The 24,166-nt window shown below is 38.7% G+C and overlaps 1 protein-coding gene across 1 annotated transcript in view; it reads right to left on the bottom strand.

The window, feature by feature from the left end:
* The window catches only part of CCDC25 (coiled-coil domain containing 25), a 52,481-nt gene that overhangs the window by 12,202 nt on the left and 16,113 nt on the right, over nt 1–24,166 (bottom strand). The window contains exons 3-7 of the mRNA XM_006864351.1: nt 23,311–23,350; nt 17,594–17,645; nt 9,517–9,592; nt 1,887–1,990; nt 1,457–1,659 (exon numbers count right to left, since the gene is read on the bottom strand). Coding sequence (XP_006864413.1) covers nt 1,457–1,659; nt 1,887–1,990; nt 9,517–9,592; nt 17,594–17,645; nt 23,311–23,350 — 475 coding nt within the window. The remainder of the gene's footprint in view (nt 1–1,456; nt 1,660–1,886; nt 1,991–9,516; nt 9,593–17,593; nt 17,646–23,310; nt 23,351–24,166) is intronic.

Genomic DNA, 24,166 nt, shown 5'->3' with positions numbered 1-24,166 from the left:
GTACTTAACAAACACACATATGTATATGCCATCGAGCCAGTTCCAACCTAGAGCAACCTTGTATGGGGTTTCCAAAGAGCTGCTGGTGGAGCTGAACTGCCGACCTTGTAGTTTACAATCCAGTACTGATCCTACAGTGCCACAACAGGAACCCATATCCACGCACACACATATCACATACATACACACATAGAAGTCCTGGTGTGGCACTGTAGGATCAGCACTGGGATCATAAAGTTGGTTGTTGTTAAGTGCAGTTGAGTTGGTTCCAGCTCATAGCGATCCTGTGTAGAGTTTCCAACCTTGCAGTTAGCAGCAGTCCAGTGCTGATCCTACAGTGGCACACGAGGGCTCCTTGTAAGTTTTCTTTTCTCAATTCCTTAACAGTCTTCATATGGCATGGCATCTATCTTCCCCAATCTATACTTACTTACTTCTGCCTACTCTGGTCTTTTATAGCCTCAAAAAGTTACTAGCATTGGATTTTAGAGCCAAGATTATGTTGTTGGGTGCCATCAAGTCAATTTGGAGTCATAAAGATGCCAAAAACTGCCCCAAAGGTTTTCCCGACAGTAGTCTTTATGGGAACACATCACCAGGTCTTCCTCCTGCAGAGATGCTGAGTAGATCAGACTGTCAAGGTGTCAGCTAGCAGCTGAGCACTTCACTGTGGCACTAGTAATGTTTTTCAAATAGTACATATAGTTAATATTAAGCACTTACTATGAGTCGGAACCGACTCCATGGCACATAACCACCACCACCATAGCATCTTTTCCTTTCCTATAGAAACTTAAAAGTCAAACTCCAAAGATAACTTTATAGTGTTATTATATTTTTGCTAATTTGTTTTAATAAATTAGCTATAAATTTTAACTATTTTTAAAGGTCAGCAGTTCGAAACTACCAGCAGTTCCACGGGAGAAAGATGAGGCGGTCTGCTCCCGTGAAGATTTATAGCCTCGGAAACCCTATGTAGGGTCGCTATGAGTCAGAATCGACTCCACAGCACAAAACAACAACAACAACATTTTAAAATTAATTCTAAACCATGACTTTCTATGAAATTAGTTATAAACAGCTATTAGTAACTACTTTTTGTTGTTGTTAAGTGTCATCGAGCAGGTTCCGACTCATAGCAATCCTGTGCAAGGTTTCAGAGGAGCTGCTGGTACGTTTGAACCTCCAATCCTGTGGTTAGCAGTCCAGTGCTTATCCTACAAAGCAGCGCCAAGAGTCTAAGTTATTAAAATCTGTTCTTTTATTTTACACAATCTCATATCCTGAAAAGGACAATTTAAAAACAACACAATATAAAATGCCTTTTTCTAATTCACTTAGGCTTTGCGCTTGTTAAATGTCGTTCTCTGGACCGATATTTCATTCTAAAGCATTCGTGCATGATTTAAATCAGCAGTGACAAACTCTCAAGGTCAGTTCCACAGCCCCAACATACCTAAGTTCATCCATTTCCCTCTTCTTCTTCATTTCTTCTTTCTCTTTCTTTTTCATTTCCTGAATTTGGGCTTTCTTTTCATTTCTCTCTTCACGGTCTCTGCATTCTTTCTCTGCTGCGAGGTCTGGGAACCTCTCCATTTTGGTCTTTTCTAATCGGTTCAATATTTCATTCACTTTCTTCTCCACTGTCACAATTTTTACCTTTGAGGGAAATAGAGAAATATTGAACTTTTACTATAGGGTGGGGTTTTTTTTTCTCCCCCAGAATGGGAGAGCCTTTCCAGGGTCTCAGTAGCCAGCAACCCAGTTTAACTCCCTTAAGAAAAATATATCATGCTTGGCCCTCAACAACAACGGTGGTAGACAGAGAAGATGGATACTGCACTCAGCCTCAGGAATCCATCCCTTCAGCGGAATAAAACACTTACATCCTTTTGCCTGTGAAAGCCTATCTGTCCCACATCCATGTCAGCTGTTTTCTTCAGGTTAGACCACGGAGTATATACCACATTAACGTTGTTCATCTTGCAGCCTGCCAAGAGAGACTGTCTTCAACATGCAGGCAGGGGGTGAGACTGAGCAATAACTTCCCTTACCCACTGGTAAATTACCATAATCCAATAAAGGAGCAGCTTAGCATGAGCAAGCCATAAATAGTTACAAACTACAAAATACTTTTTAAAAGTCACCCACAGAAGGTAAATGGTAAAACTGACACACTGAACAAAATTCAAACAAAAGTACAGACCAGTCCCCGGGTTATGAACGTCAACTTACATACAAACCCCACAGTTATGAGCCAACCCCTGTAAAGTCCATTATATTAAAATTTTAAGATCCATATACAAGGAGCTCTGGTAGCATAGTGGTTACAAATCGGGCTGCGGACTGCAAGGTCAGCAGTTTGAAACTACCAGCTGCTCCGCAGGAGAAAGATGAGGCTTTCTGCTCTTGTAAAGATTTACAGCCTCAGAAACCCTGTTTAGGGTCGCTATGGGTCGGAACCGACTCAATGGCACTTAACAACAACAACAACATAGTGGTTTATAGTACAATACAGGTGCTATTTTGGAAAATGCATCAAAACTGTTTTATTACTATGTCATTATATTAAAGATGATTTCAGGTATCTGGAAGTGTTTCTTTAATGTTTTTATGCATAGAAAGGAATACTATATACTAACACAAACATCTGACGAACTGATGATAGATACAAACTCTAGCTAATTGTTCCGACTTAGGCACAAAGTCGACTTAAAGACAGACTTAGGAACAGAACATGTATGTAATCAGGGGATTTCCTGTATTGCGATAGAAAGCAGAAGTCCATGAGTTAGCTTCAGGGACTCCTGAAATATCCCTAAAACTGTGCAAAAATTGTTATTATGGAGGGGACTGCCGGTAAGATGATGGACCAGGCAGGCGCACTACATGGACCCTCTACAATGAAGAGTCGAGAAGACAAAATAAAACAGACACAGATGAAAATTCTGGCACCCTGAATTTCAAAAAAGGTTAGACAGGTGGATGGAGAGCTTGTTTGGAGGAAAGGCCAAGGAGGGACGTCAATAGAGGAAGACTGACTAGTGAACGGATGACCAGACATGGCTCAACCATGTTGGAGCAGCTTTGGCAGTGCAGGAACGATAGAAAAGATGTGATTTCTTCTTTTTCCCCAAGCTCCACTGGTGATCAGAATGTAGTCATCTCCCACCCTCATTTACCCCCAGCACAGACCCTGCTCTCTGGGAGTTGGGAGCCATACCATTGTGAAGTGCAGGCCAGCTGTGCCAATTTGGTACCTGCATTCAGGTGGGTTTAGCTTCAGACCTAAAAAACCCACAAAGCCACCAGACCACCATTTAACCAGTCACCCTCCTCCCAGCTTCTCTGTGGTCCTAGCACACAGACCACTGAAACCAGTTTCATCAAGGATCCCAATGAACTACTTCCAGATTAAGTGCTAACAGGAACTCCATCTAGGGCCAGGAATTCTGCTGTCACATCCCTTCCACAACCAATACATGAGCTTCTTGAAATTACAGGAGACCACCAGAGATTTCTCCCCTCCAGGTCCAACAACTGCACTGTTTGGTTGTACAAATATGACAATACCACAAAGACCTGGAGGCAACAGACAATTTTAGCTCACATGAAGGAACAAGAAAGAATGGCTCAAACAAATGACCAAGGTGCAGAGCCCAAAAACAATTCTGAAAAAGAAAGAGTAATAGGACAAACTTAAATAGAATTCAAAAGAATAATGATTAGATACTTTCAAAGGATAGACAGAATGATCAACGAAAGCAAGAAAAAAACAATAAAAACTTCAGAAAATTCAGAAAACACTACAAGAATAGACAGACACATGCAAATGCTGAAACAATACAAAACCTGTAGTTAGAAATCCAGAAGACTAATACTAAGATCTCAGAAATGGATAGTACATTGAAAGGGCAAAGAAGTAGATGTGAAGCAGTGGACACCCAAATTAGCGAGCTTGAAGCGAAATCTCTCAATACTAGTATGTTAGAAGAACAATCAGAAAATATCCAAAGAAAGCCTACGAGTTATGTGGGACACAACGAAGAGGAGCAACTTAAGGGTGATCAGGATTCCATAACAGGAAGAAACAAGCACAAAGAAAATGGTCAGAGTTGTTGAACGTCACTAATATTATCAAAGACAAAAAGATAAGCATATAAGAAGCTGAACAAACTCTAAACAGGATAGATCCCAAAAGAAAATCACCAAGACACATCATAATTAAACTTTCCAAAATCAAAGGCCAAGTTAAGAATCCTAAGCAGCTTGGGAAAAAGGAAAAATTACCTACAAAGGAGAGCTAATATGGCTAAACTCTAGTTTCTCAGCAGAAACCAAGCAGGCAAGAAGGCAATGGGATGACATATACAAAACTGGGGAAAAAAAAATTCCAACGAAGAATCATACCCAGCAAAGCTGTCCCTCAAATACATTGGCGAAATTAGGACATTTTCTGACAAAAAGAAATTAAAGGAATTTGTAATAATCAGACTAACTTCACAAAAAACTAAATGGTATTCTTTGGACTGAGAACCTACAACAGCAGACAACCACCTGTGATTACCATACATGCCAACACCACCAGAACTCAATCCAGATATAGAAGTATTTAAAATAAAACAAACTAGAAGGCTAAATATAGGGAACCAGAGATATCAATGTAGAACAACGTCAACTACAAAGCAAACAGAGAAAATAGTGTAGATACAGAACTTCAAGACAAAACAGGCTGTTGTAATCAAGGAAAAAAATTAATAAATTATGGAATAACCTCAAAGAAAAAGATCATCAAAATAAACAAGAGGAAAATTAAAAAGATTTACAAACATTAACACAACAGAAATTAAAAGAAAACTCACAAACAAAATAAACTCAGCATAGAAAATTATGTGGACCAAAGAATCCAGCAGCACCACACACACATAAAAATACAGAAAATGACAATTCATGCCTATTGATAATTACATTGCATGTAAATGGATTAAATTTACCAGTCAAGCGACGTAAAAAACAGAATGGTAAGAAAACAGGATCCTTCAATATGCTGTCTACAAGAGACATATCAAAAAGATGGAGATAGCTTAAGTGCCCATCAACAGAAGAATGGTTAAACTTTGGTATGTACACAATGGAATACTAGAAAACACTGAAGAATAATGATGAATCTATGAAACACTTCACATCATGGATGAACCTGGAGAACATTATGCTGAGTTAAATTAGTCAACCACAAAAGGTCAAACACTGTATTGAGACCAATGGTGAAAAAAGTTCAAGAAAAGTTTTCTTGATAAAAGAACAATTTATGATGATTGGGGGGCAGGAAGAGACAGGGAAAATTATTCATGGACTGGAGGGTAGACACATGTTAACATGAATGACAGGGCAGGCAATATACAACAAGAGGGAGGTTAGCAGAGGAAAGATCAAGATAGCGGGAGACCCAGGAAGGAATGCAACAGTTAAGAGTGAATAGAGGTAAACACTGTTAACTGTTGGTACATGAAGGAGATTGCAAGCATGTAATGAAGCAAAGTATGAGGTATGTTGAATGTAAAACTGATGATATGATCTGTAATCCTTCTCTCAATTCACATTTAAACGTTATGTTGTTGTTTTTTTAACTTGTTATTTTGTGCATTTTTAAAGAGGAAAGAGTCCTAACAGGTTTCACGAAATCACTGAGTCAATAAAGGTTAACCTCGGAAGTCATGAGTTCTGGTCTCTATCCTGACACTACCACAAACTAGCTGTGCCACTTTGGAAAAGTGTCCATCTGAAACTTGAACAAATTGACAAGCTTGGTAGAGCTCTCGTTTACAGTTTCTTTTGGCAGTGGAATTCTTTTATCAAAGAAGATACAGAAAGCTAATTAAAGTAAGATGCCCTGAAAGGTGTCAAGAACCCCATCCATTCCTCCTCTATCCCTTCATCACACCACCTTTTTCGCCTCCATCTCTAGCAACCTCCCAGGCAGTTCCAAGGATCAGAGTCACTGGTCCAATGCTCTCTAAGGCCCTTTCTATTAAATGGCAACATATTTGCCATATACAAATGTTTCCTAAATCGCCATGTATACTAGAAAAACTGGTGATTATCACTTTATCTAAGCGATCAAATGAGCATCACCAAAAATAGAACAAAGTGGCATGTGCCTCTGATTGCAAAGGATAAACTTCACTTTATGTAGCATTCTGCCAAAAAAGCAGACAATACAAGTCCAAATAAAAGGATGCATCAGACAAATCAAAGTTGAGAGACATTCTTCAACTGGTGTTCTTTGTAAGAGTGTCAATGTCACAAAAGACAGAGAATTTACCTGCAGATTAAAGGCGACTAAAGAGACATGCCTGAGTCCTGGTGTGGCACTGTGGGTTAATGCATCAGACTGCAAAGCCATTTGAACTGCAAGGTCAGCAGTTCAAGCTCACCAGCTACTCCTTGGAAACCCTATGCAGGGTCACTATGGGTCAGAACCGACTCTATGGCACTTCACAACAACAACAACAACAACAAAGAGACATGTCAAGTAAACACAACACATGATCCTGAGTCAGAAGAATAATGCTACAAAGGGACAGTACTGGGACAACTGGCAAAGCTTAGTTATGGGCTGCACGTCAGATACTAGCATTTTATCCATATTAAATCAGGAATTTTGTCATTGTAATATAGATAGAAAAGGTCCCTGTTCTTATGAGACATGTGCTAATGAGTGAAATGTCAGGATACCTATAACTTTCTTTCAAATGGTTCAGCTAGTAACGCTAATGAGTATGCCAGATTAATATTGAGAAAACAAATACAAAAGTTTTTAATTGGTGAATCTAAGTGAAGGACACATGGGAGTTCACTGTTTTATTTATTTTTGTTTTTGCAACTTTTCTGTAGGTTTGAACATGTTTACAATAAAATGTTTTTAAAATCTCCGTGAGTAAGGCATTGTGGGAGATACAAACAGAGATCAGATAATGGATCCTGCCTTCCAAGGCTCTCAAGGAGAGATAAATACATAATGTAACTTCAAGTAAAGGTAGAACTAATGAAATGATACTGAAAGTGAAATGATATTGACAATCATAGGTAAAAAGTGTTAAGGTAGTACAGAGAAGGAAGAAGTAAATAATATACCTCCTTAAGTAACACTGAAGACTCTAGAGTCAAGACTGTCTGACTTCAAATCCAAGTTCTACAGCAATTCTGAGTTCTGAGTTCTGAGTCCTGTGACAAGTTAATTTACAGCTCGCTAATCTCAATTTCCTCATCTATGCAATGAAAGTGATAAATAACATTAAGATTGACAAATGAAGTTCTTTGTAAATTTCTAGTATAATGTCAGTATAACTGTTACTTGGGAGCCCTGTTGTGGTACTGTGAGATAATGCACTGAATGGCAAGGTAAGCTTGAACCAGTTTGAAGGTCGGTGGTTCAAATACACCAGCTGCTCCTAGGACCCTATATAGGGTCACTATGAGTCGGAACTGACTCAATGGCACTTAAAAGCAACTATTATTGCTATACCGACCATGCAGACTTCGAGACTTAGCTTAGATCTGGACATGTGGTGAACTGAGGAGGAAAACACAATTGCGAGCAAAGAGAATACAAGCACATACATGTTAGGAAAGCAGCAAATGTTCACTCTGGCTGAATCGTGAAACATGTGAAGGGGAAAAGGAGTCTACAGTCAGATCATAACTCCTTGCCTCCCCACCCCCCCCCAAAAAAAAGAAAAACCCACACTCACTGCCATCGAGTCAATCTGGACTCACAGTGAACCTACAGGGCAGAGTAGACCTACTCTACAGGGTTCCCAAGGGTGTGGTGCTACAGGATAAGCACTGGACCGCTAACCAGAAGGTTGGCAATTCAAACCCACCAGCTGTTCCTCTGAACCATATACAGGGTTGCCAACTCAACGGCACTTAACAACAACAAAACAATCTTCATGGAACGAAACTGCCACATTTTTCTCCTGTGGAGATGCTGGTAGATTTGAACCATCAACTTTTCAGTTAGCTGCCTAATGGACTCGTAGTCAGATTACAGCAATACCCATTTGATCTAGCTTGGATGGCTAGTTGACCAGAACTCACACCCAAGAAAATAAAAGGTTTAATACTGAAAACAAGTGCAAATTGCTACAATTTGACAAACCAGACTTTTGCCTAAGAATGCAATGACTCAAAATTCCAACCAGAATGGAAGGAGTATTTGTATTGAGGAACAACCTTGTTTCCTCAGTGCACTCACTGGGTTGATAGGGATAAGAAATTTAGACTGGCTATCAAAAATGGGGTGGTGGTGGTGGGGAGGGGGGTGCCTACAAAAGCATGAAATGGCAGACTTACAAGGTATCATGAGTGTGCCTAGTTTCAAAATCAGGGGGGTAAAGTAGAATCCCCACTGAAAAATGCCCCTTCTTTCCCAGATGGATCTGGTGAGAGGGGATGGGCAACAACTGTGAAAGGATTTTATGACTCAATTATGAATAACTATTAATTGCAATCGTCACAACTGAAATTATAGAATATGTGTAACTAAAAGGGGAAGGTAGTTAATCTTTCTTTTTAGGAACAGATGATCCCAGGATCATAAGAAGGAAGAGCATGAGTAGAGCCTGAGACCCCTACCTAGAAAGCAGCAACAGCGGAGACGGTGGCTGTGTGCCTGCAGTCAGGACAGGAGGCTGGCTGGCAGAATGTGCCCTTTGGACATTTAAATGAATATATATACTTTTTTGTTTTGTAAGTGGACAGCAAATATTTTTGCCTTGTTCATTTGTGAAATATGTCAATGGGGATCCACGGGGAATAAATAGGATAAATGTTGTTGCAGGGAGGGGATTGTAATCATTGAGATGAAACAATAAGAGTAAAACTATGTAAGGGAAGAAAGGGGTAGGAGGGGAGCTAAGAGTGGCTTGGAGACTTGAGAGCTATAATGACAAATTATGGAAATAAAGACATTAAGCAGAATTAAATATAAAGCCATGAAAACAAATGTCTCTTGCTTCCCTATTAATATAAGCTACTTTCCCAAAGTCTTTGTACCAACAACTTTATTTACAAGGGGATCTAGACAACCTTCTATTCAAGGTATGAAAAAAACAAGTTAAACGCTGAGACTCAGATTTTAAAAATAAACACAAAAACTCATGGTGACTCTATGTAGGGTGGTTTCCAAGACTGTACATCTTTACAGAAGGAGACAGCCTCATCTTTCTCCCACGGAGCGGCTGGTGAGTTTGAACTGCCAACCTTGTGATTAGCAGTGCAGTGCTTACCCTATAGCACCACCAGGGTTCTTTGAGGGACATGAAAATTGAGAGTGGAGGTGAATTTGACAAGTACCAAAATTGCCATTTTAAAGGTCAAAATAAGGGAAAGGCATACTACATGTTATTTTTTTTTCACTTACAACAAAGTCAGTAACCTAAACTCTAAAATATACATTATCCGAGATGCAGAGAAAGTTAGGTAAAATGCTAAAAACCCCTCTAGAAGACTGACCTTGAATACTATTGGCCTTTACAAGGTGGGCACAGTCCAGCAGCACTTCCTTTGGAATGTCTTCAATCTTTTCCCCCTGAAACACAATAATAAAGCAAATGATCCAGTACCTTGTTATTAATATTAGAGCAACCATAGGGCTTTTGCTGCCTAGTAGACAGTATCATGAGTCCTAGTGTGGCACTGTGGGTTTATGTGCTGGACTGCAAGCAAGGCCAGTTTGAACCGCAAGGTCAGTGGTTCAAGTTCACCAGCCGCTCCTTGGAAACCCTATATAGGGGTTGCTATGGGTCAGAACTGACTTGATAGCACTTAACAACAGCAACAGGCATTACCGTATCAAAAACAAGGGCTCTTCCTATAAAGACAACCAGCTTTGTCCAAGGCTGCTGACCAAACTGACACTTAGGGAAGACTGATACCAGCTTCAGTCTCTACTGGCTTAGTACTCCTCTGTCCCTTCCCCTTTCCTCTACTATTACTCTATGAGTTACAATAAGAAAGCCTCTAAGAAATGAAATTAGCTGTTAAGAAATCATAATGAGATCTGTGCAGAGACCTTCTTGGAATCAATGTGTCCCAGGATTACATGAGCATTATTTTTAATATATTTATCTGCTTAACATAAAAAAACAAAAAACAAAAAACAAGGGCTCTTTAGTTGGCGCACAGCACAGTAAAAAAACAAAATAAGTTTACTATGTCCATTGTGGGAATGGGAATGTTTATTTAAACTGAAGGTAGTACTTAGAGGAAATACTCAACATTTCATTGTTGGTGTTGTTAAGTGCCATCATGTGGGAAAATGAAGGATATAAAAGGAAAAAGTGCCTAATATAAGAGGACTTCAAAAAGTTCTTGGAAAAAATAGAATGAAAAGATAATGGAATTTTTCCATGAGCTTTTTAAAGTCCCTTGTATTAATAGTAATTTGGTCTGAGTAATTTTTGTTCATTTTCTTCTATATTCTTATTTCTAGAAATCTTGCGGGCAAGGTTTTTTAGACAACTGGAAATCCTGTATTTGACTTTTTTCCCCCTAACTTTTTATTGTGAATTATTTTATATTCAAAAAATCGCACACTCTGTTTCATCTCAATGACTGTAATCTCCTCAATAAAACATCAACTTATCCCATTTCGTCCCTGTTTTTCTTATTTCAATTTCTGCTTCTGTTCCAACCTTTCTGAACCTTGTCCTTGGGTTAATGCTACTATTTTGATCACAAATGGTTAGCCATTCTATGGTGTGTGAACCTTACTAGTGTTGTCCTCTACATATACCTATCTATTGCTTGGCTGAAAATGGAACCATGAGGACAAGCTCAGCTCCAGACATGAAGAGTGACCAAGAGCCATAGTCTCAGTGTTCCACCAGTTTCCATCTGACCAGTAAACCTGGCTTTTTTTTTATTATTGAGTTTTGTTCCACATGTTCTCCAATCTTATTCATGGCCTTCTAATGTGATCCACTTCAGAGGAGTTGATGGTGTAGCTGCCACTATCGAGTTCTTCTGTTCTCAGGGTCAAAGAGAATGATGTTCACATGGCCTATTAGTCCACTGAACTATTTCCAAGTGATTACTAGAAGTCATCTTAGTTGTGGTCCGTACAATATTCCTTTCAAATAAATAATCTGAGGTTCTGGTTTTTAAACATCAGTCATCTTTCCTCAGTTGTAATCAGGAAGAAAACATTTTGTGTATTAGATCTCAATCCTTCTCCATAATAGCTTCCATTATCTCTCAGGTAAATCCCTTAAACTGTACTTCACATTTCTGAAAGTCTTCCTCAGAAGCCTTATAGAGTTTGATGAAGTTCTTTACACTCCTAACCAGGGAAATCCCATGACTACTTTTATACTTTTATAACCTGAGCAAAGGTTATACAGTACATTGTTCAGAGAGAGAAGCTAAAGGAAAGAAACCAAAGGACATTCCAGAAGGTTCTTTCTACAGAAATATATTCCCTGAACAACCAGGCTACCTTTGAATGTGCTTCTAATGGTCATGATTTAATACTATAAGGGTGGGGGAAAATATTTTTTTTTAAAGAAAAATAAAGCCAACAAGAAGGATTAAAATATTTTCTGTCAAGTTTTACAACAAAAAATAAAAATCAGAATTTGAACACACAAATAATAACATTGATTCTTTTTCTCAATATATACTGTACATGAGGGAGCTTCAAAAAGTTCATAGAAAACTGGAATGAAAAGATAACGGCATTTTTAAAGCCCCCCCCAGAAAAGTTAAAGCTTGGTAAATTGAGCAATTAATCCCAAAGAATAATTTTCATCCCTGATACGAGAGCAAGTAGAAGTCAATTCAGTACTGGTTCCACCTAGGAATGGGAATACAGAAACACTTCTATCTGGAAATAAACTATTACACCTAACTAAATATTTTAGATAAATTATGTTTATTCGATTACATTTCTAATTTAAATAGTTTTAAGTGAGAATCTCCCAAATATGTAAATTTGACCAAAAAAATAGTGATCTCAGTATATCACTATTTTAAAGACATTATCTCATCCTACACATTTCCTTGACCACTTAAAAAACTCTGAGTTTAACAGCTTCTTGGTAATAGGAGGGGGTTTCAGAAAGTTCATGAAAAAATTCTTCTTTTAACTTCATTTTTTCATGAACTCTTTTAAGCCCCCTCCTATGATATCACCACTATGAATAGCATCTATTACATTGGGCTATATGATGATACCTTCATAGGACTCTAAAATATGGAGAAAACTGTGAACCCTAGACTAGATAAATAAAAGCAATTTTTTTTTTTTTTTTTTAAAGCTACCATAGAAGAATCCTGATAGGGAAAAAATACAGAATTCTCAAATCCATATGAACTCTTTATTATGTGGAGGGTAGATGACCCCCTAAAACTATTGTCTTGAGATAATCTTTAAACCTTAAACCAAAAATATCCCTTGGTGTCTTCTAAAAACCAAACAACAGCTTAGCTTCACTAACTGACAGGTCTCCCCTTAAGCATTATGCTCTTCTAAGAACTATCCTTATGGGATAAAATTGACAACAGCAACTCAAGAAATGAGACAGGAACCCAAGGGAACAGTGAGTGTATGTTAATGAGGGAGCAAGGACTCAGGAAAGGTGAGTGAGAAGGGTTGCGCAGCTCAAAGCATGTAATCAAAATCACTGACTTGTACCTGTAGAAACCTTGAACTGGTGCATGCTTTGCAATGTTTATACTAAGTAACAAAACAAAATCAACAAAATTTAGAGAGAGAGGAAAGAGAAAAAAGCCTTTATGTGAGATTTTTCTGAGTTTCTAAAATCAATAAAGCCCTGGAAAGAACACTACTAAATATCTATCAGCTTCAAGGTTTGAGTCACACTCAACTGAATCTAACAAAAACAACCTAAATTGCACTTAGCATGTACCAGGTATTCTTTTAAGTGTTTAAAATATGCTAACTCACTTAGTCTTTATAACAACACAGTAAAAATGGTACTTAAGTGCCATCAAGTTGGTACTGACCCATAGCAACCCTGTATAGGGTTTCCAAGGAGCGTATGGTAAGCTTGAATTGCTGACCTCGTGGTTCAAACCGACTTGGCAGTCCAGCGCATTAACCCACAGCACCATACCAGGAGCAGTTCTACTACCTTCCTTTTACAGATGAGGAAACAAACAAGCACGAAAGTTTTGTCATTTGCTGAGCCACACAGCTAGTAAACAGCAGAACCAGGGCTCAAATCCAGCAGTCTTGACTCCAGTCTGTAATCTTACATGACTTAGTCTTAGTGAATCTCCAAAACTTCATTGGGACCTACCAAGTAAAAAGCACTACACTATATAGTTATTACAGGAGAACAGTCATACACGAGATCCCTGAAGAGCACAAATTTTCTAATTGAGCACGTTATGCGCTTCCAAAAGAAAACTGAAATTAAACTTCTAATCAAACAAGTAATTGTGGTGGTAATGTTAACTTAATTAGATGCAAAAAGACTACCACTACCACTATTATTTCAATTTGTTGACACTGCAGAACCCAAGGAAAACATTTTATTTTGCACCAGAAGGAAATTTGTAACACCATACTCTACTTTCCCTAAATTAAAATCATTTCAAAATGGTAAGAGGTTGCTAGAATTCAGAATTTCACTCCAGCAGAGTTCACAATCCTCTTTTCCTTTACAATCCATAAATTGTGTCATTAAATATGGGGCACAATGCTTATCCTTGCTAGTAAATTAAGAAGTGAAAATCATAACCACAGTGAGGTAGCATCTTGTATTTATTAAGATGGTGAGAAAGATTCTTTTTTGTTTAAAGTTATAAAATACCAAAACGTTTTGAAAAACTTTTGAATAGCTGAAAGCATTGTAAACTAGCATAATACTTTCAGAAGTCAATCTGGCAAAAGGTAGTTTCCAAAATATTTTTTACCTTTTGACTCAGTAAATCCATTTCTAAAAATTCCTCTAATAATTCAAAAACAAAGAAAAAAGTATTTCACTAAAAAGCTATTTGTTAGAGATGCATAATGCAGAAAAACTATAAACATTCTACATATCACAAGAGTTTTCATATTAGTTGTGGTATATTATCAATATAGCTAATCAAAATAATAAATGTGAAAATAGTATCATAACGAAAAAGTTTATAAACTATCACTTTAAAAAATAATACAATCAACCAGGGGGGCTGAGAATGTAATGTAGATAGAGACAAAAGAAAAGTAACTGACTTACAAGTGTACAACCTCCCTCACTGAAAAAAGGGTGGAAAAAGAAAAGCTTACAAGTAACTGTGGAAAACTGTTCTGACTGGAAACGATACAGACAGAAAGAACTGTACAGAAACACTGTACTCTAGTTGATAAAGCTGTTTCTCATGAAGATACAGGTTAATAATTCTAAAACTACTTACATGTACACTGGAGTCAAATAAATAAGAAAATGAATGGTAGATGGTAGGAGCCAGGTTTCTCACTATAGAGAGGGAAGTTACAGATAAGCAAGCTGGAAGATGGAAATTATCCATGTGATGGAGACATCAGTATGAACTCATAATTAGCTTAATTTGGATCTAGAAACAATTGTTGATACTTATATATTCATAATTTAGCTCTAAGACATAATGCTAGGTAAAGTGGAGGGTCAGCGAAAAAGAGGAAGATTCCCAATGAGATGGATTGACAGACACAGTGGCAACAACAACGGGCTCCACATGACAATTATGAGGATGGCACCAGACCAGGCAGTGTTTTGTTCTGCTATGGAAAGGCTGGATGAGTTAGAAATGACTCAACAGCACGGAACAACAACTGAGAAAAAGCCTAGAAGCAATGACACTTCAGTAACAACATGCACACTCAGATCCCAGATCTTGATTTCGAAATACCTTTCTCCAAGACAAGGAAACAAGCTTCTTTGGAGACAAAGCTGGGCAGGGAAAATACCAAACGAGCCTGGAACACATTATAGTGCCAGAAAGAATGTGCTCAAAAAACAAAAGCATGGGGATGTATCAAAGAAACACAGGGGTCACACTGAAAGAGCTCCCAATGGCAAAAGCTGGAACCAAACAACATAGTACTAGATTATGACCCAAAGTATAAACGAAATACGAGGGGACTTCAAAAGTTCCCAGGATGTATGAGACCACAGTTGCAAAAACTGAAGAAAAGGCTTTCTTTCTAAAAGAACCATTCTATGATGGTGGCCAGGAGTGGGAGGGAAGGGAAAATTATTCACTGGGTAGAGGGTAGACATATGTTACTTGGGTGATGGGTAAGGCAATATACAAGAGGGAGGTTAGTACGAGAAAGTTAAAGGTAGTGGAAGATACAGGGAGAAGTATTAGAGGTAAATACTGTTAATGGATGGTACATGAAGGGGATTGCAATCATTGTAATGACACAAAATGTGTGACTTGTTGAATGTGGGACTGATGGTATGCTTCACTCAGTTCACAATGAAAAGTTAAAAAACAAAAAATTCATGAGAATATTCTATTATCTTTTAATTCCATTTTTTCAAGATCTTTTTGAAGCTCCCTCATATACAAGCCCATACCAGTAGAAATGGATGACTTCCTCAGGGAATGAGCACATACTGATTTGGGTCTTATTGGTGGTTTGGAGTCAAAATCTAAGAACTTCCTATGAATAAATGAGCTGGGGAGAGGAGATAAATATTCTTTACATATGTATTCTAATTAATGAATACACATACTCCTTCAGCACTGTAGGATAAGCACTGGACTGTTATCACAAGGTTGGCAGTTCAAATCTACCAGCTGCTCCCTGGAAACCCTATATAGGATTGCTATGAGTTGGAACTGACTCAACAGCACTTAACGACAACAGCTCTAGAAAGTGAAATTTAACTCCATAACCCTTTCTCCTTGAGTTTAAACTGGATTTAGGGACTTCATTTCACATGATAGAGCATGAAAGATGGATGAGGGTTGGGGGAAAGCAACTTTACGGTGGAGACATCTGGCAAGCAAGCCTAACCCCACCAGTGAGATTATGTTGGCCCACACACTCCTACTGTGATTAGAGGGCACTTCTACAAAACACCTGACCAGCACTTCTCAAAATCATCATGGTCTCCACAAACTAGGAAAGACTAAGAAACTGTCAGAGACCAGAGGAGATCAAAGAGACACAATGACTAAACGTATTGATACCCTGAGAGCAGATGCTAGAACACAAAGAGGACATTCATGGAAAAGAAAATTCAAAAACTTCTGGAGTTAATAGTAATGCACCAATGTTGTCAGTTTTGACAAATGTTCCACTGTAGCATAAACTGTTTCAGTAGGGGAAACTGGGAGACGGGTACAGGGAGATGCTCTGAATAATCTCTTCAACTTTTCTATAAATATAAATTTATTCTAAAATAAAACTATTTATTAAAAAAAGGAACACATATAACTATATATACACTCTGTGATTCAACTAAACCCCCTATCATTTTCTCTAAATTCATGCTCTCAAGCTTTGATATAATTGTTCTGCAAGTCTCCTAGGCTCACAACACTTACTACACTTTTTATTGTAAACTGAGTGAAGAGTTACACAGAGTCCAGGTGTGGCACTATAGGATAAAGCACTGAACTGCTAACTGCAAGGTTGGGAGGTCAAACCCACCAATAACTCCTCGGAAACCCTAAACAGGGACCCCATGAGTCGGAAATGACTGGATGGCCTGTCAAGTCGGTTCCAACTCATAGTGAACCTGTATACGGTTTCCGTGGAGCAGATGGTGAATTTAAATTGCTGACTTTACAGTTCAAACTGACCTTGTGGTCCAGTGTTGATCCTACAGCACCATACCAGGACACCTATGTATGTGTGCTTTTATAAAAGACCGATTAGAAAAATCCTGGTGCTATATCATAAAAACAAACCCAACCCAATCCACTGCCATAAAGTTGACTCTGACTCATAGTGCCCATATACAGGGTTTCTGAGATTGTGTATCAAAGATGTAGCAGACAGTCTCATCTTTTTCTCTCTGAGCAGAGGGTAGATTTGAACCACCAACTTTGCAGTTAGCAGCCCAACTCTTAACATACAGTGCCACCAGGGTTCCTTATATTACAAGGAAACATTAAATCTTTTCCTTTATTACTCTAGTGGTTTTCAAAAATACATTGTAAATCTCCCCCCCAGTAAAAGACCCTGATAACTGGGAACATCTGCCTTCAGTGAGACAGGAAAATTGCAGGAGTCTGAGCAACAGTAACCACAACAAAATCTCTACTGGAGAAGACAGAAAATTCAGTAGTGCTCAATGAAATGAAAGGAAGAATCAGATGCAACAGACTTAAAGGGCAGGACAAGGCAGCGCTTCTAAGCTGGAAAATGTGTAATGTGTTCTCTTTTTTCAAGTCTCAGAAATCACCCAGAATTTCCCTTAGTGATTTCCTAAGTTGGGAGAGGACATCTCTTCATTTGCTCAAATTTTTAGACTCTTGAACATATGTATTTCTTTAAGCAATTTAACAGCAGAATAAGGAGGAAGATCCATCTGGTGCTTATCATTAAAGAAAAAGTTAGGATTCCATGTTTAAATCCAGTTACCTTATGTAATCGAAGGTATACATGAGCCGAAGAGAGTTTGTCCACATGAAACCTACAAAGAATGAAAACCACTTTTAGCAAGAGGTACAAGATAACCATCTCCTAAGGCCACTTGCATTTAAAGCAATCGAATCCAAAAAGTATTCCTCAACACCTACCATATTCTAAACACCATGGGGAGTAAAATATAGTCTCTGCTTCCAAAGTGCTCATTTTCAATTTGCATAAGCATAAGTTATGCAGCAATTTATGATTAAGCATCAAGCTGAGTAGTGGTGGTGGTGGTGATGGCTGTGTGCCATGGAGCCAGTTCCGAATGGCAGGGTTTTTGAGGCTATAAATCTTTACTGGAGCAGAAAGCCTCATCTTTCTCCCGCAGAGCAGCTGATGGATTTGAACTGCAGACCTTCCAGTCCGATGCATAACCCACTAGCCATCAGAACTCCTTAAGATGCATAGTTGTTGTTAAGTGCCACTGAGTCGGTTCCGACTCATAGGACCCTATGTAGGGTTTCCAAGGAGCAGTTGGTGAGTTTCAACCACTAATCTTATGTTTCAAAGTAGAGACATTAAATACTAAATGTCTAGAGAAGGGAGAGTTTTCAAGGGATGAAAAGCTATCAGTAACCAAAGGCTTCATGGAAGAACTGAGATGTGGTATAGTACTTAAGAGATAGAACAAGGAAAAGAATTTCCAAAAAGAGGAGGGAATGAAAGAATCAGAGAGACTCCAGTATTATAAGCCTAGGAGATTTGCAGGACCACTGACAGAGTTATATCAAAGCTTGAGGGCATGAATTTAGAGAAAATGATAAGGGGTTCAGTTTGAGACATCCTGAGTTCCAACTGATGGCAAAAACAGTACCAAGAGAATCAGAACAATTTGAAGAGTTGGAAGAACTAAGCCAGAATTAAAGGCATTGAGCAGGACACATTATAACTTGAGTCAGATCAGCAATTCATCTAGCCCTGTATTCTGACAAAGACATTCTCCTATATGTCTCCTGGGAGAACACGTAATTACCCTTTGATACTGCCTTACAAATTTCGAAATGCCCCTCACCATATAACCAGAATTTGCCTTTCATTAAAGTTCCATCCACCAATTTAACTAAATATTACATGTTTGCAACTTGTTTCATCTTATCAAACATAAGGATATTAAGATTTTCATGTAGTAGTGTAGTGGTTACGAATCAGGCTGTGAACCTCAAGGTCAGCAGTTCGAAACTACCAGCTGTTCCGTGGGAGAAAGATGAGGCTTTCTGCTCCCATAAAGATTTACAGCCTAGGAAACTCTGTACAGGGTTGCTATGGGTCGGAAGCGACTCCACGGCACACTGAACAATACACCAAATAAAGTTGACTTTCTCTTTCCAACATGCAAAGATATACCCAGTGTCCTAGCATCAAGCAACAAATTAGGTTACCACATGACTGTCACTTTGTGATTCTGTCATATCCCTTTTCCTTAGTCCATACCTTGACAAAGTAAAGAATTTTTCACTAAAACCCTAAAATGGAATCATTACATCCACTATGCATTTCTCTATTCCTAGTATTAATGCATTCCTTAGAAGTGAAAATTCTCACATACCAATATACAGTACAAGATGGAGACAGTGTGATTCTATGTACAGGTCAAGACTGGGCTGATGTCTAACACCTTGTTTAAAGAGGTTGTTACTCGTGGCCATCAATTCTGACTCGTGGTATTAGCATCTGGCTATTCATTTTTCGCTATGGGTCAGCACCGACTCGACGGCACTTCACAACAACAACACATTCACTTTCAGTAGTGGGCATTTTTGGAAAAGTCTATGACTCTAGGGTTCTAGTCTTAATTATTACTGATTACCACCTCCACCACCCAAAAAAGAGAATAACACCTTAACTCATTTCTCCAAGTGGTTCATGTACTCATCTGTTTTCCCACGTGAAAGATTTCTGATTATCACACTGAATTTGAAAAAAAGAAATGATACATACATGTTTACCACAAAGACAAAAAACCAACAACAGTAGTTTTCAAGTCCCACAAAGCTGGGTCATTTAACTCCTTAAAATGGGACCTGTGAAAATACAACTCACCAGGGAGCTTTGAGGCAGAAAATGCATACTACACTTCTATATTCCCTCATTTAAAGTTGACTTTAGTTTCAGTCACACTGGATCCTAGGAAACACCCAACTTAAAGGAGCCTTTGGAGGTTTGCTGGGGGGAAATTCTGTTTACCTGAGTTTCCTCTGAAATTTCATAGATAAAATTTTAAAGTCTGTATCAGAGTGAAGCAGATTAAAAGTCAGCCCTGTAATGTAGTTAGATTCCTGAGTCGTCCTTAGCAATCCAAGGAACATTTCCAGGCTAGACAGTACATGAATTGGAACTGGTCTTGATGATCTGAGGCTATTCCTAGAAACTACGGTGGTTATTCTGGCTTAAAACAGATCTAAAATAGCTTCTGAAAGAAAAATTCAATTACTTTAGATAGTATTCATTAATCTAAACATTTTATATTGAAAAAGTCAAACCTGTTGCTGTTGAATCGATTCTGACTCTGAGCAATCCTACAGGGCCAAGGAGAACTGCCCCACAGGCTTCTAAAGTGATCAACTTTATGGAAGCAGACTGCCATATCTCTCTCCCTCGGAATGGTTGATGGATGGATCTGACCTGCAGAGCATTCAGTTAGCAGCCAAGTGCTTGACCACTGAGCAGCTACTAAGGCTCATTGACTTTGTATTAAAGAGTATCAAAATGAATGACTAGGAGTATGTCAGCATCTATTCAGTAAATACCATTCTGGAAATCTGACCCATGTACCAGATCCTACGCTAGGCATCAAAAATACAAAACCATAAGCCAAACCAGTTGCCACTGAGTCAATTTTGACTTATGGTGACTCCAGGTGTAACACAAAACTACTCCATTGGGTTTTCAGGACTCAACCTTCCAGAAGCAGATCACCAAACCTTTTTTCTGGGGTGCCTTGGGTGGGATCACACTGTCAACTTTTCAGTTAGTGGTAGAATGCTTAACTTTGTACACTACCCTGAGACTCCATACTGAAAATATACAGTGACATCTGTGAAATCCAGAACTTGGTGGCACTTTGTTTTTCTGGGTCTTGCAATCACCACTTATCCATCTCTCCCTATTTAGTGGGAAATATTTTCACTTTCCGTCTCTGACAGGTTCCTGCCTTAAACAGGTTTGGACTTTCACAAATAGACCAAACAGGGAGGTCCTAGGAAGGTAGGATCTCCCAGTATAAGAAGTTCTCTGCACTGCAAAGTATAGAAGCTCTCTGCACTGCAAACTGCCCACTTGAGGGTACATCAATAGTTTCTACTTTGATGACCTCTGAGTTTAGAAAATGGGCCAATGTACTGGAATGGTGGCAAATTGGAAGAAAAGAGAAAAAGCCTTTAAAATTCCTCAGGTTTCTGAGGTCTCCTGGTTACTGGGGTAGACTGGAGAGAACAGAAAAAACATTTCTAAAGGGGCCAATGAACTAGCCCGTTTATAATGGGATGTTGTTGTTGTTGTTAAGTACCGTCGAGTCGGTTCCAACTCATAGTGACCCTGTACAGGGTTTCTGAGGCTGTAAATCTTTACGGGAGCAGAAAGCCTCAACTTTCTCCCGTGGAGCAGCTGTTAGTTTCGAACTGCTGACCTTGCGGTACGCAGCCCGATTCGTAATCACTACGCTACCAGAGCTCCTTTTTTATAATGGGATAGGCTGGAACAATAGGATGCACCCTTTAGGGAGTCCCTGCAGAAAGAACTCAAGGTTCTCTCAGCATGGCCACATCGAATGCTCGTGTAAATTAATTTCTGTATAATATTTCCTTTATTAAATGCTCACTACTATATACCTGGTATGGCACTGTGGGTTAATGCACTGGATTGCAAAGTCTGTGGTTCAAGCTCACCAGTTGCTCCTCAGAAACCCTATACAGGGTGGCTATGGGATAGGACTGACTCGACGGCACTTAAAGTAGCAGCAACAACTATGTATCTTATTAGAAATTCAATAAACTCTGGAAAAATGGAAGCCTAACTTCTGCTACCAAGAGTTAAGAAAAGGCCTGGGCCCACATTTAGAAAAGAGGTTCAGAAAGTAGCAGCAATGGCCTAAGGGAAGCAAGAGGTGACCTGCAGTCAAGCAAGTAGCAGCCTGGGGAAAGAGCAAAGCCATGATTTAAAACCACAGCTGGTTAGGGGGCCAGTAACAACAGGAGAAGGTCTGCTCAGTTTCTCTGAGCCTTAGTTTCCTCATCTGAAAACTGGGAATAGCGGTGCCTATTTCATAAGAATGTTAAGATTAAATATATTAATACAGGTAAACAGTATGTGGTATAACGTAATTAAGCATACAATATATGTTCACTATCAGGGGAGTGCTGTGGCTCTATAGGATAAGCACTGGACTGCTAACCACAAGGCTGGTGGTTGAGCCCACCAGCTGCGCCTCATGAGAAAGATGAGGATTTCTGCTCCCACAAAGTGTTACAAGTCTTAGAAACCCTATACAGTCCTATGAGTCAGAACTTAACAGCACTTAACAACAGCATTAATGTCATATTAGAGCAAATTGTTGTTGTTGTTAAGTGTCATCAAGTTGGTTCCCCATTCATAACGACCCTGTATATGGTTTCTGAGGAGCAGCTGGTGCGTTTGAACTGACCTTGCAGTTCCAACCAACCTTGAGAATTGTTTAGTGCTATGAAGTCAGTTTTAACTCACAGTGACCCTATATAGGGTTTCCAAGGAGCGGCTGGTGAGTCTGAACTGCCAGACTTGTGGTTCAAACCGACCTTGTGGTTCAATGCTTTCTCCTACAGCGTCACACCAGGACTCCGACCTTGTAACTAGGAGATCTGTATAGTTATCTTCAGGGTAGCATTTGGTAAGGAGTGTTATGAGCTTGGAAAGTGATAGGCAGGATTAGGCCTCAGAAGAGAAACATTGCAAGGGTCAGTGAGTGGTAGAAGCTGAAGAGACAAAAAGCAAACGGAGTCCGAAAGCATTACAAGAAGAAGAGAGTACCAGGAGCCTATGCATGCCTCAAAGGTCTTAGAACTAAGTCGGGAAAAAAAAGTATGATGTTCTGAGACAGGGGTCCTTATAGTTTGTTTTGTTACTGGTGCTATGTTTAGGACTGGGTTTAGAAAGCAGCTCAATTAAACAGTCTCAGAAGGAGACGATAAAAGTATATATATTATTATATTTCCAATTTCCATGAATTATTTTTAAAAGTGGCGGCAAAGCTGAATCAAGACAGGACTAAACTGATTAGGGATTTTAGAAGATATTAAAGGGAAGTCAGTATGTTTCTTTTAAAGCTGGATCTGGTCAAATGGTGCATCTATCTCTTCCACTGCATGGATGCTCGTATCTATTCTTCACTGTGTCTGGTATTTACTCAAGAAATGGCTCTAAAATGTAAGTGGGATGTCTCAATAACTTACTACAAGGAGACAAAGAGGAGGTAAAAGAACGTCTATGTTCCAGAGATCTTTGCTCTCAGGCCTGAGGTTTATCAGCACTATGATTTATACAGTAATTATAAATGAAAGGAGCTAACAGATATTTACTGCTGAACACCCCATAAACAAAAATCCAAAGTTCTAGTCTTGATTGACAGGATAAGTCACTCAGCCTCAGAAAGCAAATGACCATCCAGAGAAAGCAGAAGCCAAACTGTTACTTACCAAATATCTTCAGGCCAGCCATACTTTATTAGATCTTCATCTACAGTGAGACATGAGAACAGAGAAAGATCAGGAAAATTGTCAAATGAAGATATACCAAAGTTTCTAGAAAGATGGGAAGGGAAGGAATACCAACCCCTTCCACAACTTTTTCCTTCCTCTGCTTCACAGAGAAGACAGCATTTCAAAGAGGCTTTGATACTGGAAAATTCAAAACACTAAAAATCGTATTTACAACTGGATAAGATAAACTTCATAATTCTTATAATAATAGCGCCAATCTAAAATTCAAAGATATTTATATTTGAAGATAAGAACTCCAACAAATCAGAGAAGCTGAGAAATTTAAGACTGTAGTAATATGTATATGTTACAGGGGTTTGGCTAAAACTTCAGAAGTATGAATTGCCTTTTATTTTTAAAAAAAAGGAACTCTCAACTATAAAATTGTAAATAATAATAATAATAATAAGGGAGCAAAACAAATGCCAGACCAAAATAAATTAAAATCACCAAAAATTCTGTCATTTATGGAAATCAAATTTCAGATGAAACAGCTAGAAGAGTTCATAATTCTCTCTGAAGGGTGAGACATGGGTGTTGGGAAGGAAGAGGTATGGAATTGTTTTTTAATGATAAGCCTTCTATTGCTATTTGGGAGACCTGGCGGAGCGCTGTACAATAAGCACTCAACCGTAAGATCGGTTTCAACTGCAAGGTCAGTGGTTCAAACTTACCAGCTGTTCCTCAGAAATTCTACACAGTGTCACTATTAGTCAGAACTGATTCGACAGTATTTAACAACATTACTATTTGACTTTTTAAATTATGCACTTGTTGTTGTTGTTCTTGTTGT

The sequence above is a fragment of the Chrysochloris asiatica genome, unplaced genomic scaffold (assembly GCF_000296735.1).
Source record: "Chrysochloris asiatica unplaced genomic scaffold, ChrAsi1.0 scaffold00064, whole genome shotgun sequence".
Taxonomy (NCBI): domain Eukaryota; kingdom Metazoa; phylum Chordata; class Mammalia; order Afrosoricida; family Chrysochloridae; genus Chrysochloris; species Chrysochloris asiatica.
This window is presented reverse-complemented; position numbering and strand designations above follow the sequence as displayed.